The sequence below is a fragment of the Chionomys nivalis genome, chromosome X (genome assembly GCF_950005125.1).
Source record: "Chionomys nivalis chromosome X, mChiNiv1.1, whole genome shotgun sequence".
Taxonomy (NCBI): Eukaryota; Metazoa; Chordata; class Mammalia; order Rodentia; family Cricetidae; genus Chionomys; species Chionomys nivalis.
The window spans coordinates 130,696,534-130,720,216 of NC_080112.1; the positions used below are offsets into that span (position 1 = coordinate 130,696,534).

The following is a 23,683-nucleotide window of genomic DNA, read 5'->3' on the forward strand; positions in this document are numbered from 1 at the left end:
TTCAGAGATACGGGGCAACCCCCACCTGCTGATCAAGTACCACAGTGGCTTCTTCGTGGACGGGAAGTTCCTGTGCTGCCAGCAGAGCTGCAAAGCAGCCCCGGGATGCACTCTCTGGGAAGCATGTATGTGAGACTCCCTGTTGCGCTGGACCTCGGGTGTGTGTATGGGGGGAGCCCACTAGATCAAGCCTGCCCAATACTAGATCAGTTTTTCAGAAACAAAATATACCATAGTGGTTGACATCATAGGAATACAGTTTTGCGGATGCTATGCTGGAAATGAAGTATAACTTAAGTGTCAGTTGAATCATCATCATCATCATCATCATCATCATCATCATCATCATCATCATTTATGCCCAGGCCTTGCCAAGCAAGCATACATAGGCAGCCTGTTTATGGTGGTTCTCCACTTGCTGCCATCCTGGGAAGTCCTAGATGCTTGTGTTATTATTGTACAGTTGAATCATTCCCCCTCAATATTAATAGATGCCTTTTTTATTTCATGAAAAATGTTTTTAAAATTGAAACCACAACAAACAAAGAGTGAGAAAAAGAGCATAAATATGGATGGATATGGAGGTGGAGAGAGTCTGGGAGGAGTTGGGGAAGGGGAAAGATTATGAGCAATATATGCTTTATGAAACGGTTGAACAAAAAATTAAAAACATGGAACAAGTAATGAGCTATTAATACCCCTGATAATTCTCCTAGTTTCAAGCAAACTCCTTAGAAGTAGAATATGTTGAGCATATCATGAATCAAACAACTAGCTTTCCCATTTGATAAGAAAATGAGGGGCTGGAGAGGTGACTCAGTGTTTAAAGGCAACAGCTGTTCTTCCAGGGAGGGGCTGGGTTTGATGCCCAACACCCACACTTGTGCTTCACAGCAGTCTGTAGCTCTAGTCCCAGCAGATCTGGTGCCCTTTTCTGGCCTCCATGGGCACTGCATGCATGTGGTGCACATACACATCCAAGCAACTTTATTTTGTTTTTAATCAAAGGCAGGCATGGTAACGTATATTTGCAATCCTGATACTCAAGAGTCTGAGACAAGAAGATCATAGCTTGAGACTGGCCTGAGTTACATAGCAAGTTTAAGACTACACCTCACTCTGAAACCCTGTTTCAAACACACACACACACACACACACGTGCACGCGTGAGTGTGCGCGCAAAAGAGTTCAGTTCTTTCTTCTTATAAATAATTAAAAAAAATAATGAAGCAACGCTGATTTTCAAATAAATGGCAAAAGATACAATTTAAGTACCAGTTTTGATTATCACATATGGCAGCATGACAATGGCTTTCATTGTAAGATTTATTTAAAGTGATTGGCCACTCTATACGGGTGTGTTGATTTCTTGAAAACTTGAAGAAATGAGGGGTTTGTTGCTAATAGGATTTACAGAAACTTGAACCTTCATCCAGGCATTGCAATGTGTCAGTTGCTGGTGGTGAAAGAATGTCATTTGAATTGAGCATTACGTGACTTCAGTTGCTCTGGTATATTGTTCCTGTAAACTGGTTCATTGTTTTGATTCCCAGTGTTGGGTGTTTTCCTTTGTTTGCTTTTACTTTTCAGATGCTGATCTGCACATTGCAATTAGTGAGGAGAAACACAGAGCCCCTACTTTCCCAGAGAGGATAGTAAGTCCACTTTTCAATTATTTTCTAAGTTGACATACAAAGTTTGGGAATATTTGTACATATGCATGTTCTATTTTGTTCTAATTCATCCTCTCTCTTCTCCCCTGCTGGGTCCTTTTCACATTCTGCAATATGTCCAATATATTCCATTACCCTCTCATTTTCTCCTTGTTTTCTCCCTCCCCCTTTATTATCCTTGTTCTAGTTTTATTTATCCATGTATGTATTTATTTTGGTTTTTTCGAGACAGGGTTTCTCTGTGTAGCTATAGAGCCTGTCCTGGAACTAGTTCTGTAGACCAGGCTGGCCTCGAACTCACGGAGATTCATCTGTCTCTGCCTCCCGAGTGCTGAGATTAAAGGTGTGCACAACCACCACCCAGCTGTTTTAGTTTTATGATCTGTGCGCACGCGCGCGCACACACGCACACACACACACACACACACACACACCTCTAAATTTAGGCTGTGGCATTGACTTTTCTGGGTCTGGCTCATTTGACTTAACATAATGGTTTCCAGTTCCCATCTATTTCCCCTGCAAGTGTTATGATTCTGGTTTTCTTTCCAGCTAAACAAAATTCCATTGTGTATATGGATCCCACTTTTTATATATTCATCTGTTGGTGGAAACCTATGCTTACTCCATTTCCTAGTAATTGTGAAAAGTGTAGCAATAAATGAACAACATCCATGGGTGTGAGTTGCCACTCTAGTTGGCAGAGGGAACCTGGGAAGTGGGGACCTCAAATTGAGGCAGACTAAAGTCTCGTGCACCAGCAAATGTACTCACGGCACCAGACAATTTATACTCTGAGGGGGTATTCTGACAAACAAGGTCAAATAAGCAAAGGCCACATGAGTTTAAGCTGTATAGAGTCACAGGGACAACTCCTGCTTGGAAATGTCTTTGGAGAACAAAAGTAAGATGTTGGGTAATCTGAAATAAACCCACTTCTACTTCTTACACCTGGGAGGGGCACAAAAGCACATTCCAAGAGCAACCCCTGTTACAGGAAGCAGAGGTTACAAGACTCCTGCCTCATTTCCTTGGCGTTATCACCCAAGCTCTCAGAAATTTCCTCACACAGCTCCATTCATGGACCACGTTCCAACAGGTGTGCAATTAATCTCTGTGCTAAGTCAATAGTCTGAAAAACGTTTTACAAATAGGATATAGTTAACAAAACTGACAGTTGCCAGATTCAAGACTGGAAAATGTGGAGTTCATACAAACCTCTCAGCAGAGAGAGAGAAAAACTATGAGCTATCACTTATGTCTATAGCTACTATTAAATAATGTGCTCAAACAAAGAGCCATTGTATCTTTTCATCATTTATTGACTACTATGTCTTTTCCTAGCTTGTAAACCCATAAGTAGCCAACAAAATTGCATGTAGGACAAATCTTTATGATGACATCTCTCATAACAGACGGTGTTTCTTTTCTTACACACATGGACAAAACTACCTTGTGAAAATATCCTGGTGATGGAATGGGAGTCTATGGAACACAGCATTAAACAACAAAATTCATTCCCTCTGTTATTCTCCCCGACCATTTAATGCAACTTCACTGCCTCCAGATACATTCTTTGACAGACTTCATAGTTTTACAGTCATTGTCATATGATAAAAATCTTCCCAATTACTGGTCATTAGAACAACCTCCAAAGAAAACTGGGCATAGTGGCACAAACCTTTAATCCCAGTACTCAGGAGGCAGAAGGAAGAGGATCTTCGTGAGTTCAAAGCCACCCTGGTCTGCATAGTGAGTTTCAGGATGGCTAGAGCTACATAGTGAGACTCTGACTTGAAAAAAAAAAACAATAGAAAAACATCCAGCATATGCCTCCATCTGTTGCTATAGCTACCGTATTCTAAGTTACAACTTCTTACCTTTACCTTGCTCTGGTCTGTATCAACCAGCAGCCTGCTTTGGAGCGGGGATCATGGAACCTCTGAGCCTTCTGACCCTTTCAGGGTTAAGCCAAGTAGCAAGGACAATGAAAAAGAAATATTCTTGCATAGCTATACTATTATGATTCGGTAGTGAGGGCAACCGCATGAGTTTCCCAAAATTTCTCTATCTTATGAAAGAATTGTGTCGATCTTCTGTCTTATATTAGGGTATTCCGTCTATTTCAGACAGACTCCCTTCGAGATGGATTTTTTTAAATTCATTATTAATTAAATATTTTAAAAAATGCCAATCCAAATTCCCACTCCCTCCCCTTCTCCCATTCCCTCTATATATCCTCCCACCCCACCTAAGACAGGGCAAGGCACCCTGCCCTATAGAAAGTTCAAGTCCGTTCCCCCCACTACATCCAGGCCTAGCAAGGTATGCATCCAAAGAGAATAGAATCCCCAAAAGCCAGTACATGCAGTAGAGACAAATCCCAGTGCCACTGACAGTGGCCCCTCAGTCTGTCCCAGCTATACAACTGTCAACCATATTCAGAGCGACTAGTCTGGACCTATGCTTGTTCCTTCCCTGTCCCACTAGAGTTGGTGAGCTCCCATTAGCTCTGGTAAACTGTTTCAGTGGATGAACCCTTCATGGTGTTGACCTGTTTGCTCATATTCTCATTCCTTCTGCTCTTCAACTGGACCTTGGGAGCTCAGTCCAGTGCTCTGATGCGGGTCTCTGCCTCTGTTTCCATCTGTTGTTGGATGAAGGTTCTATAGTGACATTTAAGATAATCATCGGTCTAACTACAGGACAAGGCCAGTTCGTGCACCCTCTCCTCTATTGCTTAGGGTCTTAGCTGGGGTCATTCTTGTGGATTCCTGGGAATGTTTCTAGAGCCAGTTTTCTTGTTAGCCCCATAATGGCTCCCTCAAACAAGATATCTCTTTCCTTGCTCTCATATTTGCCCTTCCTCCAACTCAGCTATCCCATTCCCTCAAGTTCTCCTCAACCCTCCCCTTTTCCCCTCCTTCTCCTCTTCTCCCCTTCCTTCTAACCCCTGCCCCCATGCTTCCAATTTTGTCAGGAGATTTCAAGATGTTTTCTACACAACTGTTCCCCGGGGGTAGAGCCTTTCTATAGGAAAACAAACAAAATTAGACAGCCCTGGAACATTAAAATATATGCAACTTGCCCCCCTTTCTTCTGTTGATAGCCACAGCCCTCCACTTTAGGATTCCTGTGCAGGTGGCAGCCTCTTTACATGCTAGGAGGTGTTTGAAGTGGCCTCTGGGTTCCCTGAGACATCATCTTAAATAGGTCTTTCAGGTCTATGGCGTAGTTTAAGTTCTGATTATTTTTTTCCTTCTGAGAAAAAAACCTATACCGTTTTCCTGAACCAATACAACTGACAAAAATAACTCATTTAAAAAAAAATCTGTTGGTAGCATTGTCCAATTTCATATCCATACAGAACTTCAAAATGTAACATTATTTGTTTTAAAAAAAGATATTTGCCGACGTAATTTATACTTAAAGGTCAGGATGAGATCGTGCAGGGCGAGAGTGGGCTGTAAGGCTGAAGACTGGTGACTGGTGCTTTTGTAAGAAGAGGGGACACAAGGAGATAGACACATAGACGAGATGGCAGTATAAAGACCTATGCAGATGCTGGAGTTATAATACCACAAGCCAAGGAACATTCGTTACCACCAAAACCTCGGGCAGCAAAGCTCTGCCTCTCCTAGAACCTTTGGAGAGAGTATGGCCAGGGTGGAGCTTTAAATTGGGACTTCTGACCTCTAGAACTGCAAAATAAGAATTTCATAACCTTAGCCCCAGCAAACACGTGGCAGTGTGTTATAATAGTCCTAGGAACTAGGTAGGGCTGTTTGGGCTTTTACTTTGTATTCAGAAACATTGCTGTTTGGGCTTGGGTACTTGCTGCAGGCCTGCTGCTTGAAACTCCCAAGTCTTTGGCTGGAGCGGAAGCTAAGTAGTAGAACAAATTAGGAACTAGAAACCATCAAATCTTACCTCTGGCAAGGGAGTTTTATGGGAAATGTGCAGAAAATCAACAAACAGCTCAATGGTCCAAGGGTTTCAAGTCCTTTTATATATTGTATTCATTCTTTTGATGATTCTGTACATATGTTAACATGTTTTGATTAGATCTACCCTCTACTCCCTCCTGGACCCCCAACGGCACATCCTCCCCACAATTTCATGTCCTTTTCTTATTTTTTTAATAGCACACACAGCTCAATTTGTGAAGCCCATATACTTGTGAGTGTGGGAGTCATGCACTGGAGTGTGCTCCACCTACCAGGGACACACTCCTGAGGAAAACTGACTCTCTGTCTTTCAGTAGCCATCAGCTGCCAACAGAGGCTAGGAATATTGACCAACTTGTCTTGGGCGGGTCCTTTGCAGGCAGCCCCAGCTGCTGTAGGGTTCCCGAGTGCAGCAGCCACATCATGTCCAGAAGACATGGCTTGGCAGCGGTCCTCCCCAGCCCCTCTGGTTCTTACAGTCTCTCTGCACTCTTCAATCTTCACGGAGTCCAAGGCTGGTTTTGAGTATAAGCTGCTAAAATTAACCAAAGATCAAACAGAGTATCATGAAAGGAATAGGAATATCCTTCTCTACCTCCTCCTCTCCCTCTCCTCCCTCTTTCCTGCCTGCGCGTGCGTGTGTGAGTGCATGCATGCGTGCGTGCGTGCATGCATGCGTGTGTGTGTTTGACTGCAGTACTCAAGTAGAGAGTTTATTTCTGAATTGTGTGTGGGGGTGGGGGGAAACAACCCTTTGGGGATTCCACTCAGATTGCATTTGAGGAATTTTATAATGTGTTTATCTTTGGAGAGAACCCATTGTTGAATTTATCAGCAATGGGCTCCTTTATAACAAGGAGTTCTAAGATAGTAAATCTTCAACTCCAAGTAAATGATATCCCTGAAACAAAGAAGAGGAAAATACAATGCAAGAAAAAGAAATCCAATTTAGAGTTCATACACTCAAAATGGATTTTTAATGACATATAATGTACACTAAGAAAAGCACACAAATATGCTCAGCTTGTAAATTTCCAGAATCTGAACCAATCTGCATAAAACACATTCAGATTAAGAAAGGGGACATCAGGAAATGCCAGGGGTACTCAGGTTTCATTTCAGTTAGTGCATCAGCCAAGAGCAATTGCTAGCCAGATATTCAACCTCATTGATCGCTCGCTTGATTTACACACATGCACACACACACACACATACACACATATGCATAAAGAGAGAGAGGAGAGAGAGAGAGAGAGAGAGAGAGAGAGAGAGAGAGAGAGAGAGAGAGAGAGAGAGAGAGAGATTGCAGTCATTTGCCTGTCTTTTTTTGGTTCATGGAAGTTTTAATTTGTAAATAGTGGTTACATTTTATTATCATTGCTTATAGAACTCTATCACGTGATTATATTACTGAACTATTCTCTTATTGTTGCTCCAACAGATTACCACCAATTCAGTGGTTTAAGGCAATATGGTTTATTGAGTTATTGCCTCATAGTTCTGAAGCTCAAAAACCTGAAATAGGTCTAGTCAGTTGTTTCTTCTGGAGGCTTTATGGGGGGTGGTTTCCTTCCTTTATCTTGGGTGCCAGAGGGGCAGCGGCTTCTCTGTGCTTTACCCCTGCTCGCACGCTCACATGCTCTGGCTAATCCCTGACACTTCTGATTATAGCAGGCTCATCTCTGTCTCCCAGAATAATTTCCCCATCTCCAGCACCTTGACTCAGTCACAATCAGCAGTCCCTTTCGCCATGGAAAATAGTCACAGATTCCGTGAGTCGGGACATGACCATCTGGGGAACCATTTCTCAGCCTACTGCAGCAACAATATATTTTCTATTTTATCAACTTGATAAGTATTTTGGCAGTTTCTGATTTTATCAAATTCTGACGATTCTACTGTGGTCATTATTTTGCCCATCTTTGGTTTTCATTGCTGGGTATAGAGCATATAATTGCTGGGCTATTGGCTATAGACATCCAGCCTTAAAACATTCTGCAAATGAGTTTCCAACCAGCGAAGGCATGAGTTAATAGTTGTTTTGCATCCTTGTCGGTGCTTAGCATTGTCTCCATCCCTCTCCCCCTTTCTTTTCTCCCATCCTTCCTCTTTTGTGTAGGAACTGATATATTTTGTTCATGGATCTATACCTCCTTTTGATCTAAATAAAATCTCTCGTCCTCCAAAGCTGAAGATTCCTCGGGCAGTTCCTGTTCTCAAAATGGATGCGTCATCCTCAAGTGCCACTCCGCCCCAACATGACAGCCACTCAAAGAAAAGTTATGGCTCCCAGCCAACCATCAACATACGCTATATTCCAAGGGAAGACTGCCCTGACTGGTGGCAAATAAGAAAACTGAAAAGGTAAAGCTAAGCCTTTACGTTGACTGCTCAGAGTATAGAATAGACGTTGCCTCATATTCTAGGACCATAGCCTCAAAGCTGGCAGCACAGGGCTTAGCTTTACTAGCTAAAGTAAATAATTCAAAAATATTCAGTACTTTAGCTGGAAGAATGGAAGCTGAGGTCTGGAGAGATGGCTCAGGGGTTAAGAGCACTGGCTGCTCTTCCAGAAGTCCTAAGTTCTTAGCAACCACATGGTGGCTCACAACCATCTATGGTGGGTTCAGATGCCTTTTTCTTGCATAATGTTGTACATGATGATAGAGTTCTATAAATAAATAAATCTTAAAAATGGGGGGGAAGCAAGCGGCCCCTCTGGAGAGGAAAGTATAGATTTCAATTTTCCTATCTAATGCTCCTTGTCATTTTAGTCCTTGATGATAACTTTTGAATCCCTGGTTATTCTGCTGCCACTGATGTAATAAGCCAATCAAATTGAATTAATAAATCTAGGTTTAATGAACAGAGTAAAGCACTCCTGAATGACACTCAGGAGGATGAGAGAGGTATCTTGTGACAAATATGGCAGCTAGGTCTTACATAGCCTCTAGGTGTGGTCTTGAGCAGCCCCAAGGAGGGACTGACTTTCGGCAGGCTTTTTCAGGGGTGGAGTTTGAGGAGGGCAGCTCCAGGGGAGGGGCCACTGCTTGGTGTATTGAGGGTGGGGTTTGGGCGGCTCTCAGGGTGCTGAGGGCAGGATCTGGAGAATGGGGCTCCAAGCTGGAAATTCTAAACATCCCAGACTTTTGGGGTATATAAGGATGCTGGTAGGGCTTCCACCTAAATACTTTCCCTTCTTACTCCCACTTTCCCCAAAATAACTAGACAATGCTTTTATGGTTTAAGTAAAAATGGTGCTGTTCTCCAAGGGGTGCAGTGGCAGAAACAAGTCCCTGAGTGGCAGCAGTAGGCAGTGGGCCATGAGACCACAGCGAGCCATGAAGACAGTGGGGAACCAGGCAGGAAGCCGCATGGTGGGTGAGAAACCTCAGCGGGGCAGTCAATCCCACTAGGAACTGCAGCCCTGGAGGGTGATGGCTAGATGGATAGACATTCCATGTGAAGAGAATGGATATTTATTTAGTGGGTTAAGGAGGAGTAAGGGAAAATGGAAGAAAGAGAGATGGGGGAAGAGTGGGGAGGGGGAGAAGTCACTGTAGCAGCTACCTCTTTGGGACACAGACAGAAAGGGAGGGGTCAGCTACAGGCAGGAAGGAAGATCTGCCTGCCTCTGTGGTGGATAGGGAAGGAAATAGGCGGGGCTTGTCTCTTAAAGGGACAGGACAGACCATTATATTCCCATCTCTTTTTTATAATAAAAAGGTGGGAGGTTAGGCACAACAGATTAAAGGAATGGGGGCTGGGGATTCTCAAGACTGCTTCCTGTTTATTTGTGGGCATCATCTTGGGGCAGAACCTGAGAAAGCTGAGCGCTGGTCACATCCTAGTGTAGCTGGTCTCTTTGCTCCTGTCTGGTGTTTGTGGTATGGAAATGTCTGGTGTCTCTTACACCTGTTTAAGGTAGTGGCAGAAGAGAGGACAAAGTTAAGTTTTAAAAAAAATAGGACCAGGGAATTGAGGGTGATGTATCTGACCTGTTTAAGGTGGACCCTTTAATTCAGCTCCCTGGAACTCACAAGAATTCTTTGGGTTTATGAAAACATAAGTTTTAAACAGTAGCATTTTATATCAGAATGAAAATATTTTTAAGACTATAAAAGACAGCATGAAAGAGAAATTTGATAGCTTGTATTTGTCCTCATACCTTTATAACTTGTAGGTAAACACCTTAATAACTTGTATTTGTGTTTTATTGAAATTTGTTTGGTGAGGTTGTCCTTTTAAATTGAAAAACCTCGGGGTTGGAGAGATGGCTCAAAGGTTAAGAGCACTGACTGCTCTTCCAGAGGTCCTGAGTTCAATTCCCAGCAACCACATGATGGCTCACAACCATCTGTGATGAGATCTGGCGCCCTCTTCTGGTGTGTGGGAAGCAGAATGTGTTGTACACATAATAAATAAATAAAAAAAACAAAAAACGTTTGCCGGGCGATGGTGGTGCACGCCTTTAAACCCAGCACTCGGGAGGCAGAGGCGGGCGGATCTCTGTGAGTTCGAGACGAGCCTGGTCTACAAGAGCTAGTTCCAGGACAGGTTCCAAAGCCACAGAGAAACCCTGTCTCGAAAAACCAAAAATAAATAAATAAATAAATAAATAAATAAATAAATAAATTGAAAAACCTCTCAGTTGTCAAACTGCGTCAGAGATATTTGAAAAGGACAAAATTTTACTTGAGGAGTCATTGATTAAAAAATGACAGAGAACTTACTTATTTGGCACCTAGAGCTACTCCTCAGGGTCCTCCATGGTCAGTGAGAGTTGTATTTGCCTTTGCTCTTTAGCGCAGGGCCTGCCAGACTCCAGAAGATTCTTTGAGCTAAGGAATCTGTAGGAAGACAAGCCTACCTTGACCTGAGCAGCTAGGCTGTCGATTCCAGAGATCCTGTCCACTATCTGATGATCTTTAGTCTAGATGAAAGGCAGTTTTTTCCAGTGGTCAGAGCTTGGCAGTTGAAGTGAATTTCAGATGGACATGGTTCTGTGCCCATTTGTCTTCTGTCTTCTTTAGAGGAAGTACAGTGCTGCTGCTAGGAACCAACCTGTCTCTTTTTGTTATGAAAAGTCTTTTAATAATTAAATATTTAAATGCCATATTCCCCAGATTTCTGAGTTGAGGGCTGTTTACTGGGTATAGATGAGTTATAACTCCAGTATAGAATCTGCCCAGCAAGTTGTATGTGAGCTTGACTGTACTGGCTCTCAACTTAACAGATAAAGCAGGGTTGGATTAAGAGACTTAAAAGTACATACCAATTTAAAACATGAGACTTATTGCTTTGTAGTCTGGAATGAGATACAATTAACAGACAATTATAACATTTAACTGTAAACATAGGTGTATTTAAGTTAAATGTATGCACACACACACACACAGAGTGAACAGGAACTGGGCAAAGTGGATGCTCTTGGTAGGCCCTACCAAAGGCATGCCACTGCACAAAACACATGTAACAGAGTCAGCACCAGGCACAGTAAAGATGGTGGGACTTGGCCACCTGACCTCAGTTAAGATGGCAGTAAGGTCACCCGACTTCAGTCAAAATGGCGGTAAGGTCACCTATGTAACAGAGTTAATACTGGGGAACCAGCAGGGAATACCTCAGTAAAGATAGTGGAACTTGGTCACCTGACCTGGCTCTCAGTTAAGATGGCGGTGAGGTCACCTGACCTCAGTTAAAATGGTGGTAAGGTCACCTGACCTCAGTCAAAATGGCAGCAGCCACATGTTGTATGAAGAGAGACCTAGAGGTGTGAGTCACTCTGTTGCTGAGCTGCCATGCTGCAAGCTGCAACAGGAAATAAAAGACTGGAATTGAAAACAGCTGCCTCATGGATCCGACCAATCTTGTTGGCAGCAGTAGCGACGGCAGAGACAGTGTGAGGAAAAGTGGAGCTGTTGAGACACAAGAGAATGAGGATTTATACCATAGCTGAAAACGTGAAAACAGTAAACAAACACAGCAGGGCCTATAGAAGGACATCTCCTCTCTACAGGCGGGATGGTAAAGCCTGACTGACTCCAGTCCAGGCAACAAGGAAGCCACAGAGGCTGGAGGCTGCTCCGAATGGTCTCTCATAGTGGGAACAACTGACGAGAGGTCCAAAAGAAAAGAAAAGAAAAAGAAAGAAGAAAGAAAAATCCGAGGGACCCGGGATCCTGGGCCCCTAGCCGAATGCATTCGTACAGCGCTAGCATGGGAGGACTGACTCCGGATCATCTGGTCATGTTTTATAGCTATGGAATGCAGCGAAGGGCTCAACCGTAGCTGTGAAGGCTGTGGTTGGGTGCTGGAAGGGGAAAAGTCACCACTGAAGCTGCTGGTGTGAATAGAGATCAGTGTTCAGGCATTCAGGCATATGGAACACGTGATTATTGTAGAAAAAATACCTGGTTCTGGATCCTGACCCTGGGAGAGGGGCGGGAGAGACTTCTGCATCTCAGGCGGCACCAATGTAATGGTTTAAGAAAAATGCTGCAGGTTGCCCAAGGGGTACAATGGCAGAAATGCTACAGGTCCCCAAGTGGTGGCAGTGGGCAGTGGGCCATGAGACCATATCACAGATCCCTAAGTGGTTGCAGGCATCAGGCAGTGGGTCCTGAGATCATGCTGCAGGTTCCAGAGTGGTGGCAAACAGTGGGCCTGAGACCACAGCAGGCCCCGAAGGCAGCTAGGCCCCAAACAGGGAGCCCCTGAGTGGCCCACGGGCCATGAGGGCCAGCAGTTCCTAGGCACAGATCTGCATGGTGGGTGAGAGACTGAGATAGGTAGGCACGCCATGCAGAGGAAGTAGGTATTTATTTAGTGGGTTATGGAGGAGTAAGGGAAAGGGGGAGAAGGGGAGATGAGGGAAGAGCAGAGAGAGACAGAGACAGAGAGAGAGAGACAGAGAGAGAGAGAGAGAGAGAGAGAGAGAGAGAGAGAGAGAGAGAGAGAGAGAGGCGGGGAGAGGAGAGGAGCCACACAGCAGCTACCTCTTTGGGAGAGAGAGAGACCCAAAGTGAGGAGTCAGACTGCAGACAGGAAGGAAGATCTGGTGGACAGGGGAGGGAATGGGTGGGGTTTGTCTCTCAAAGGGACAGGACAGACCATTATAAGTGCTAAATACAGAATCTGTAAAATGCCTCTCTTATACAAAAGAGTGAGTTTCAGGTGGGCTTACTTAGTCCTTTCAAGTTTGCAACCCAATGATACTATCCAAACTCAGAACTGAAAGTACATTGAAGGCAATAATATATAAACTTATAAAAAGTGAATGTATCTTTGGGGTCTGTGCCACACTTGATACTCAATAAATGTTTAACTGAATGGCAATTGGATCATGCAGGAAGAGACAAGTGTTATCCCTTCTGTTGTAAACCGGTGGGAGAGGTAACTTGGCAGACCAAGGAGCCACATGGCAGGTGAGAGCTCACAACAAGTGAGGGACAGACTCACCATGCAGGAAGAGCAGAGCTTACTTGAGAGTTTTATTAAGATAAAGAGAGTGGAGAGAGCGAAGAGTGGAAGAGCAAAAGATTAATACAAAGAAAAAGAGGAGAAAGAAGAAGAGGCAAGGACCAGCCTGCCTTTTCAGAAGAGCAGCAGAAAAAGAGAGCAGAAAAGGGTGGAGCTTGTCTTTTTGTTTTGTTTTGTTTTTTTGCTTGTTTGGTTTTGTTTTTCAAGACAGGGTTTCTCCATGTAACAGTCCTAACTGTCTTGGAACTAGTTCTTGTAGACCAGGCTGGCCTTGAACTCACAGAGATACTCCTGCTTCTGCCTCCCAAGTGCTGGGCGAAGCTTGTCTCTCTCTCTTTTTTTTAATTTATTTATTTATTAAAGATTTCTGCCTCCTCCCCGCCACCGCCTCCCATTTCCTTCCCCCAATCAAGTCCCCCTCCCTCGTCAGCCCTAAGAGCAATCAGGGTTCCCTGCCCTGTGGGAAGTCCAAGGACCACCCACCTCCATCCAGGTCTAGTAAGGTGAGCATCCAAACTGCCTAGGCTCCCACAAAGCCAGTACGTGCAGTAGGATCAAAAACCCATTGCCATTGTTCTTGAGTTCTCAGTAGTCCTCATTGTCCGCTATGTTCAGCGAGTCCGATTTTATCCCATGCTTTTTCAGACCCAGGCCAGCTGGCCTTGATGAGTTCCCGATAGAACATCCCCATTGTCTCAGTGTGTGGGTGCACCCCTCGCAGTCCTGAGTTCCTTGCTTCTGTAAAGCAAAGGACACTGTCACTAAGACAAAAAGGCAACCCATTGACTGGGAGAAGATCTTCACCAACCCCGCAACTGACAAAGGTCTGATCTCCAAAATATATAAAGAACTCAAGAAACTAGACCGTAAAAGGCTAATCAACCCAATTATAAAATGGGGCACTGAGCTGAACAGAGAATTCTCAACAGAAGAAGTTCAAATGACCAAAAGACACTTAAGGTCATGCTCAACTTCCTTAGCGATCAGGGAAATGCAAATCAAGACAACTTTAAGATACCATCTTACACCTGTCAGAATGGCTAAAATAAAAAACACCAATGATAGCCTTTGCTGGAGAGGTTATGGACGAAGCTTGTCTCTTAAAGGGACCTTTTGTACCTGCATACAGATAATGTAGTGAGATAGCAGTCATAGGCCCCTGGGCTGACCAGGGCACTGACAGGGTGCATCCTGCCAGGTGACAGGGGCCAGCACAATTCCTGGATCCTAATACCTTCCTTCTTTGCTGCCTCAGACTTCAGCCCCCACCACACTGTCCACTGTCTGTCTTTCTGACAGATGTCAGCTTCCCTGCAGAGTGCTACTGATGTCTGTCTCTATCCAGAGTAAATGCAGAGCATCTCTCTGACTCGTCGTTTATCTCCTCTTGTGCTCGTATTCCTTGACTCTTCTCACACTCATTATTTTTACTTAAAGCAAGTGCCTCACTGTACCAATGATGCAGCCACAGGGTCATATGGAACCTGAAAGAACGTAAGTACTATTCCACTGGATTTAAATGTCTTTAAATATAGTTGCGGTCCTTTTCACTCTCGGATGCAACTAGTTTCCAAGTGCAGTGTCTATACCTGATTACTGAGAAAAGGGCTGCATTTGTTCGACTGCTGCCCAATGCTCTTAGAGATCTGGACTGGCAAGATGCTCAGTGCCTGAACATTTGAGTTCCATCAGGGTCACCTCTGGTGCTTCAAATTCAATCCCAGGTCTCACATGGTAGAAGCAGAGAATTGGCTCCTTTAAGTTGTTGCAAGTTGGTCCTCTCTCTCTCTCTCTCTCTCTCTCTCTCTCTCTCTCTCTCTCACACACACACACACACACACCAATAAAAGCACAGGAAATGGCTAAATAGCTTTGCCTTTTTCAATGAGAGTTTCTTACAGAGGGAGAAGGCAAAAGGCTCTTCTTGGGGACAATACTGCTTGAGCAGGTGGGGAGGAAGCATTTTAGAATTTGAGGGCATTTAGAATTCTCTAGACATTTCTTGAAACAAAGCCAGAGGTCTGTTTCCTAGCCAAAGCACTTTGTCCCTGTGAATTGTAGTTTAGAAAAAGAGGTGGGTGCTGAAGGCAAACAGGAAATGGGTTCTAAATTCCCAGACAAAGCAACCCTTGGATTTTAGGAGGAGGTAGACCCTTCTTCATGCTCTTAACACCCAGAACAAATGAGATAAAATGATGGGTGGCAAAGGACTATGCAAATCTTGCTGCTCCATCTGTGTCCAGATGAATCACAAGTTCAAGACTTTCAGCTCTAATCAACAGAGGAAAATAACATACTTAAACATACGTAAAGGATAGAATGCTTGTGTATGCGCAAGAAAAGCAGCGCAAGCCAAGCCGGGTGGTCTCCTGATCCAGGTTTCCTGCTGTGTGGGCCATTAAGATCATCATTAGCAGTTCTCCTTTGTTCTGAAAGGAGCAAAATGTCCATGTCAAATAGTGAAGACCTATCTCAAAGAAATCACGCTGTCACTTAACATTTGCTAATTGTACATTTATAAATGCACTGTCAACACAAAAGAAATCACAACTGTCACAGGGCAGAAGAATTTGTTTTGGAACCATATATGAGTGCCCATGGCCCAGGAACACAAATTGAAGTCACTCCAAATTCAATGTTCTAATGACATAGCAATTTCATGGGGGTTTTGTTGCGTTGTTCATTTGTTTGTTTTGCTATTTTGTTGTTTCTTTGAGACAGGGTTTCTCTGTGTAACAGCTATGACTGTTCTGGAACTTGCTCTGTAGACCAGGCTGGCCTCGAACTCACAGAGATCCACCTGCCTCTGCCTCCCAAGAGCTGGGATTAAAGGCATACAACACTAACCTGACTCATGAGGTTCTTTTTAGAAACAGAACAAAGAACTTCATAAAGCAAAATGCTTTTCAAATGCATAGGTGGAAGCATCAGAGATGGGAGAAATATAATAAAGGGGAGGGCCTGTGTTACAGGCCTCAGATGCTACTGTTAATCCCACCAGTGGAGAATAACACCCCTACCACAGTTGAAAGCCAAATTTGAAGCAAACTTTAATTAAATACTGGTCAGATTGATGGACTCTCTGGCCAGGTCCATCTCTCAGTTCCCAGAAAATGGCCACGACTCACACCTTGTAGAGACTTAAAAAGGCAGCCCCACAAGGCCACTCTATTTCCCAGCAGTTCCAATCAGAGGCGAGCATATATCCGGACGAATTTCCTGCCTACTCCCTTCCTCCCTTTCCCCGCTTCCACCTACATCCAATCAGGAGCAAGCATACATTCTGATGTATTTCCTGCCCACATACCTCCCTCCCACCTGTGATCAAGCACATCCATTGCAGGTGTATGTGGGTCAAAGAAAGTTATTTAAGGGAGAGAAAACATAAATAGCCTCCAGCATTTAACTTTGGTTCTCACATTACCAAATGACAATTTAGCTCTAGGGGTCGTGGAAGCTAGTGGTTATTAGGTCTCAAAGAAATCCCATGAACAAATGGCTGAGGTGCCTATTAACACATCAAAGCAGACAGCAGCTGCTGCCTAGTCTCCCAGCATCACCCGGTACCTGTGGATCCTGCCAACACTTCTCCTGATCCCCATCCCAAATCTCTCCCTTCCAAGGAGAAGCTTCTACTTCCCTTCCCTTCATCCAGCTTCTCTTTCTTACACAGTGCAGCCAGCAGTCATTTTTGGTTGGCCACTCATCTCTTGCTCTTCTTCCCCCTCTCTCGTCTCATGGTCTGGTTTAGTCTGCCGGCCATGTTCAGCCCGAACTCTTCCCTCTGCCTGCTTTCTCCCTTATAGCTACAATTAAAATCTTCTCCAGACTTCAGGAATAGTCATATCCTCCTCATTTTATTTCAGTTTTTCAGTGATGGGTTAAGTAAATACATTGCAAAAGGTTTGCCTGTCAGTCACAAGGATGTTTGGTCATACACACCTGAGATAGCTAAATCAAAATTAGGTTCTGGGCCTGCAGCATCCCAACCTCTCCACAATTACTGATGTTCTGATCTGTTAACGAGCCTTTGCAACAGGGTCAGTAGAAGAGCTGGCTGCTTTCCAGGAACTTCCCCATTCACCATAGTAACCACCTCTCTTTGTTTGCAGTGAGGAAGATGCTGCCAGCAGTCACCAAGAGGAAAGAAATATTGTATATCACAACACCTCAAAGATGTCCTGGTAAATTCCATCTAGATACTACTTTACTTCTGTTTATAAGAAAACTAACCAAATTTGAAATAAGTATGCAATGAGGCTTTATATGCAATGTAAATATAATCCAAAAAAAAAATGTCCATGTAGTTTGCCTCTGAACTTGTAGGTGGGCCTCCTTGAGGGTTTGTTGGTTCCAGTTGCCCTCACACTGATTGTTCCTACTGATCACTCATTATGTACTCTGGTATTATGGTACACTGGGTCAGGCATCTCTAACAAGAGAAAAAGCAATGCCTAATAAATGATTCTTCCCTAAGAATAGCTCCATGCACATCGCTAACATTTAAAAATATTATTCCATTTTCTTTTTGACTTTTATGTGTATGAGTGTTTTGGCTGCATGTAAGTGCATCATGTATGTGTAGTCTCTACAAAGGTCAGACAAGGACATTGGATCCCTTAGAATTGGAGTTATAAGGAGCTGTGAGCTACCACGTGGGTGCTGGGAACTGAAGCAAAGCCTCTGTAAGAGTAGAGGGTGCTCTTAATCACTGAGCCATCTCTCCAGGCATAGCACCAACTTTTTCAAACTTTATACTGTAGACATTTTTGAAGGATTCTTCATGTGTTTCATAATACTGCTCTTCTGAAAGAATCTAAATAACCTGAGTTCTTAGATGCCACTTTTGTGAAAGAGCCATTATCTTACTGCACTAGGCATAGACTCAGTTTGTGAATGACTTGCATTTTCATTTTGCTGATAGGTCTCCCAAGTGGAAAGAGGATGCTTAGCAGAAACTTAATTTTGTATATGTGGATAAAATAGTAAGAGTTTTGCCATGGCTGTACCAGGAGCTTGGATTGTTTCTTGGTTGACTTGTCTGTTTGACATTCATTTTGTTTCTGGACTCTTCTTAAGGGGATTCCCCGAGTCGAGTTCATCTGAAGAAGAGGAAAATCTGGATGATTATGAGTGAGTGTTGAAAGTCTTATACGTTCTTCTAAAAGTAGAATTAGACGTTTCTGCTTGATGCCTGTAAGGCACTAACAGACGGCTCAGGCTTTCGCAGCAGGCTGTATTTACATGGGTAAATTCATGTGAGGCTCTGAGCCATTTTTCTAAACAGCAAGTGACAATGAACTTGGCTATCAATTATCAATAAAAAAGATATTTTCCCTAGTCTGGACCATCTAAATCTACTGCATATATATTCATTGGATTTATCACATGCTCAGTGTTTTCACTCCATAGATAAAGAATACAATGTTTCTGCTCATTCTTTACCTGGAGGAGCCCTCTAATCCAGGGACCGTTGAGGCACTTGTATGATGCACTGATGGCACACAGCAGCACACTGAACTACTCAGCATGCAGTATTTGTGTTTACAGAGTCCTGTTCACAGAGTGGCCTTATTATTTCACATCCAAGTTGAGATTCCTGACAGACAGACACATTCCAATAGACCTATGGCGTAAATTGATCTGGGAAAATAAGAATAAATGGTCACCCTAATTGTGTCCTTCGGTAGGTGTAAGGGCCATTAATGTTCTTTCCAAAATTCAGGGTTTCCTGTCATTCTATAAATGTTGACATTATTGTCTCCTAGACTTAAAGATTTGTGTTAAAGAAAGATGAGAATAATATAGACTGTTGTATTTTGCATACACTCAATATTAAAAGGACTTCAGTAAGTTTTAGAATTCATATGGACACTTGGATTCTGCATGCTTATGTTCTCTTTTGAGTGAAAGCAATTATTGACTTATTAGTTTTACAACAGACCTGTATGTTTCCTCCAATCTACTCTAGTTCCAAGCGTGCCTGTCACGTTAGGGAAGGTGTGGTATGTCCTCCATTCCTTCATGTTACTATTTCTTTCCCACATTCCAGCCTTCTCTTAGTAGTCCATTTTAGCTATGAACTCGATTGCAACCAAGAGTCAACCGGGAAGAGAGAATGTCAATTGAAGAATTGCCTCCGTTGGAGTGGCCTCTGAGCATATCTGTAGGGCATTTTCTTGATTGATGATTGACCAGTGCCACCCCTTTCTTGGCTCTGAATGCTGCAAAAAAGCAGAAAGCCATGGAAAGCAAGCCAGTCAGCAGCTTTCTCTGTGATCTCTGCTTCAATTCCTGTCTCCAAGAAGAGAGCAAATATTTAAAGTGTCAAGCTGCAGTCTTTAGCACTTATGTAAATTGAAGCTCTACACGATTTTTTCTACTGTTAAAATGATCTTGGAAATTTACACGTTGTGGAAATTACCATTAAACCCCATCTTCTGCAAAAAATCAAAGCCCTCTGAAAACGAACTTAAAACTTACAGGACTATATGACCCCACATCTTACTTGACACCCCCTGATTCCTATCCTGACAGGACCATTGTCACTGGATCATTTGTCTTGCAGTCATAATTCCATGGGCAATTCTAGTTCGTTCACATAAAGATGGAAGCACTGGGATAAAGACAGAAAATCATGCTAGGGCGGGAGCTGGACCCCTGCTCTTTTCACGTAGAATACTAAATTTTAAAAAATAAACAGAACTGAGGTTCAGCAAAATAATGGCACATTTAGCAAGTCTATTGGTGTGAATGTTTAGGAAGATGTCTGTCCTAGATTGTTTTCCGTCGTTGTGACGATGAAACACTGACCAAAAGCAACTTAAGGGAGGAAAGGGTTTATCTGACTTATGCCTACAGGTAACATTCTGTCACTGCACGAATCAGAGCAGGAACTCCAGCGGGGATTTGAAGGCAAGACTGCTTACTGCGTGACCCCCAACCAGGGAAAGTACAACCAAGAAAGCAGAGCAGAAAGGATGGAAAAATTCTGCTTGGTGGCTCGCTCACAGGGTCGTGTTAGCTCGCATTTTTATATGGCCCAGGACCACATGACCAGGAAATGGTGCCACTCAGTGGGCTCAATTTTCCTATATCAGTTAGCAACTAGGACAATCCCCACATGCGAAGCCTGGCCTGAGCCATCATTCAACTGAGACTCCCTTCTCAGGAGACTCGAGGCTACGCTAAGGCTACCTAGGACAATGTAGTATATATGCCTTCTCACCCTTCACGTCCAAGTCCGTGCATCTATACCTGAGCCTTTCATCAATCCACCTGTAGGTATATAGCCCAGAGAAGGACTTTTTAAACTCTTTTGCTCACAGGTCTTTTTTTTTTTTTTAACCAGAAAAAGTTTTGTGACCCTCCCCCCAAGTATATAGACTTATAAAATAAGTATAGAAACCAAACTTTTACTATAATAAATCATAAAGAGTTTTATTTAAAACCATTCTCTGATGTACCTATAACTTGGCCATTTATTAGAGATGAAAGAAAATTTGCTTGCTTATATTACATAAGGAAGTAGACCTTGGTTGAATATCAGATAGTGAAGAAAGAGCATCGTCAATGTTTTACTGAGATATTTAAAAAATATTTTTATATTATTTTATATGGATGTTTTACCTGCATGCATACACATCACTTAAATGCCTACCACCTAAGAAAGTGGAAACTCTGCTCTAATGCTAAACCAAAATTCATTGAATATTTTTTCAAATGAAACTCCAGTAAACAGCTCAAACGGCAATTGTTAGGATGAAACATTTCAATAAAAAAACAATACAAAGTTATACCAGTTTTGCTAGAGAGATGACTGAACAGTTAAGAGCACTGGCTGCTCTTCCAGAGGTCCTGAGTTTAATTCCCAGAACCCACGTGGTGGCTCACAACCATCTATAATAGGATAAGATGCCGTCTTCTGGCATGCAGGTATACACATGCGAAGCACTGTACATAAAATACAAATAAAAAGTTTTCAGAAGGTATGCCAATTTGATACTTACATCCTGAGAAGATTGAATCTTTGTTTTCAGTAGTTAAACCATTACGTTTCCATGAGAGCAGGAAACTTTGCACAGATAGCTCAAATGCTGTGGTCCATAAAGCACAGGGCCTTGCCTCTGAGCCACGCTGTTTCAAACAGCATTTATTGGCAGTGTGTGTGATGAGGTGCCCACTGCAATGTGTGCACATTACGTGTTCAGAACAAGGCTGCAGTGAAGGCGTGGGATGCAACACAAGGGAGCACTGCCAGAAATACCCGAATCTTTGCATGTTTAGTTTGAAATGAATTTATACTTGCTACTCTTTCGGGAATCTTTTACCATCACCATTTTTGGTGCCCCCCTCACATTCAGTTATCCAATCTTATGTGGGCGTCCCAATCCCTGTTTTAAGAATCTGGGTTCTATATCATGTTTTCTAAATGACCTTCTGATTAGCTGTTATTACACTGAAATGTGAGTTAAAAAGAAAACTATCACAAATACTTCAAGTGTTAATTATACAACATGTATACGGGTAGAGTTGAAAAAGGCTGCTCCAGATCAGCCCTGTGATCGCTAATCTTGGTTGCCAATTTGACACACCTGGGAAGAGAGACCCTCATCTGAGAAATTGCCCTCTGGCTAGCATTTTCTTTTCCATCTTTCCTTCCTTCCTTCCTTTTTTCCTTCCTTTGGTTTTTCAAGACAGGGTTTCTCTGTATAACAGTCCTAGGTGTCCTGGAACTCCCTTTGTAGACCAGATTGGCCTTGAACTCACTGAGATCCACCTTCCTCTTCCTCACAAGTGCTGGGATTAAAGGCACGTGCCGCTGCCACCTGGTGTGGCTGTCATTTTCTCAATTGCTATTAAGAAGGAGAGCCAGTACACTGTGGACTGTACCATCCCTAGGCAAGTGGGTCTAAGTCCTCAGAAAGTTAGCTGATTACTTGGTACTCAGGAGGCAGAGGCAGGCAGATCTCTGTGAGTTCAAGACCAGCCTGGTCTACAAAGCAAGTTCCAGGACAGCCAAGGCTATACAGAGAAACCCGGTCTCAGAAAACCACAAAAATGTTAGCTGAGCAAGGCAGCAGAAGCCAACCGGTAAGCGGTGCTCCTCCACTGGCTTTTGCTCCAAGCATCTTCCTTCAATGATGGACTGTAACCTGAAAACTAAAACAAACCATTTTCCCATTTTCTCCCCAACTTCCTTTTGGTCATCGTGCTTCTCACGACAAAACAGGATAGCCTAATTTTACAGATGGAAAAGTCTATGGTCAAAAGTGCTAAGAGGCTTGTTTAAAATCAACTGTACATGAGGTAGTTCTTTCTAGAACTCAGATCTCCAATCTGGCTGGTCTAAAAATCTCTCCACTTTATTGAACTCTTCAGCTGCTATTATTTCCTTCCTCCATGAATACACAGATACCATATAAAATAGCAGTTCCCATTCATTGGGAAGATTGCCTTTCCCTCACGAGCCTTCACGTCTGCGCTTCTTCCATCTTCAGGGGTTACCCTCTAGCCAGCTCCTCCGGGTTTCCCAAACCCATGTGCCATTGTACCTCATCCCCTACTTATTCCCGTCTGTGACACTTTAACTCAAGCCAGAGGGCCACACACAGAGTTAACCTCACACGAGACAAAATTTTTTACTGAGCTTCACATAGAAAATAAGACATGATGTTCTTGGTTCATTAATTACAAGAGCAAAGGTTATTTATTTTTTTTAAAAGAAAAAGAACTCTACTTGGCTTTCCCACATATCTTTGCCTCTTGTCTGGACATCATCTTAGATGTTTATCTCTTCCTGCTCTGAAGAAAAATATTTTAAAGCATTTGCTTTGAAAATAGTTGATATAAAATGTGCTTCTATTGGGTTATTAAAATAAGATGATGGTGTTGAAAGATAAGAGTGCTTATCATTGGCCACCCTGACTTTCCCATTGGATCATCATTGGTCTAATCTCTGGTCCTACATTCAAAATAGTGGAATGGAGGCTAACTAGAAGTCGCCTAGGAGGCCTGTAGTAGCCTATTCACAATTTAATATAGTACAGGCCTCATCCCAGAAGTAGACTGTGTAATGGAGACTAAGAAGCTGGGTTTTGAAAATATCCTCAGGTTATGCTCGCTGCCCAATAGTTAGGTTTGAAAATCTATGATATAGGCTGATGCCTCACTGTGCAGACTCAAAAGCTGAGAGACAATTGTGTAATTGAAAAATTATCAATTCTCAAATCCAAAATTCTTTTGCAGCTGGTTTTCTGGGAATATCTCCAGATCACAATCTGAACAATTACTGAGGCAAAAGGTAAATTGTTCTTTTTCCTCAGTGTGTGTGTGTGTGTGTGTGTGTGTGTGTGTGTGTGTGTGCGTGTGCGCATACACCCATGTTAAGTATGCATTCCTACCACTAGGCTACAACTTCAACCCAAGAATATCTGTCTCTGACTGGGCCCGGGGTGAATGCATTTTTCTGGAAAACATTATAGTTAGAGTTGCAACTCATCATGGTGTTGATTTTTTTGCGTTACGAGGGTCTCCTGTCGCCTTACCTATTGCTGTATAATAAACTACCTCAAGCTGTAG

At 43.0% G+C, this 23,683-nt stretch overlaps 1 protein-coding gene across 1 annotated transcript in view; it reads left to right on the plus strand.

Moving 5' to 3' along the window:
- The window catches only part of Bmx (BMX non-receptor tyrosine kinase), a 65,108-nt gene that overhangs the window by 18,406 nt on the left and 23,019 nt on the right, over positions 1–23,683 (plus strand). The window contains exons 5-10 of the mRNA XM_057759800.1: positions 6–125; positions 1,591–1,655; positions 7,809–7,984; positions 17,215–17,286; positions 18,182–18,235; positions 23,351–23,405. Of these exons, the coding sequence (XP_057615783.1) occupies positions 6–125; positions 1,591–1,655; positions 7,809–7,984; positions 17,215–17,286; positions 18,182–18,235; positions 23,351–23,405 (542 nt within the window). The remainder of the gene's footprint in view (positions 1–5; positions 126–1,590; positions 1,656–7,808; positions 7,985–17,214; positions 17,287–18,181; positions 18,236–23,350; positions 23,406–23,683) is intronic.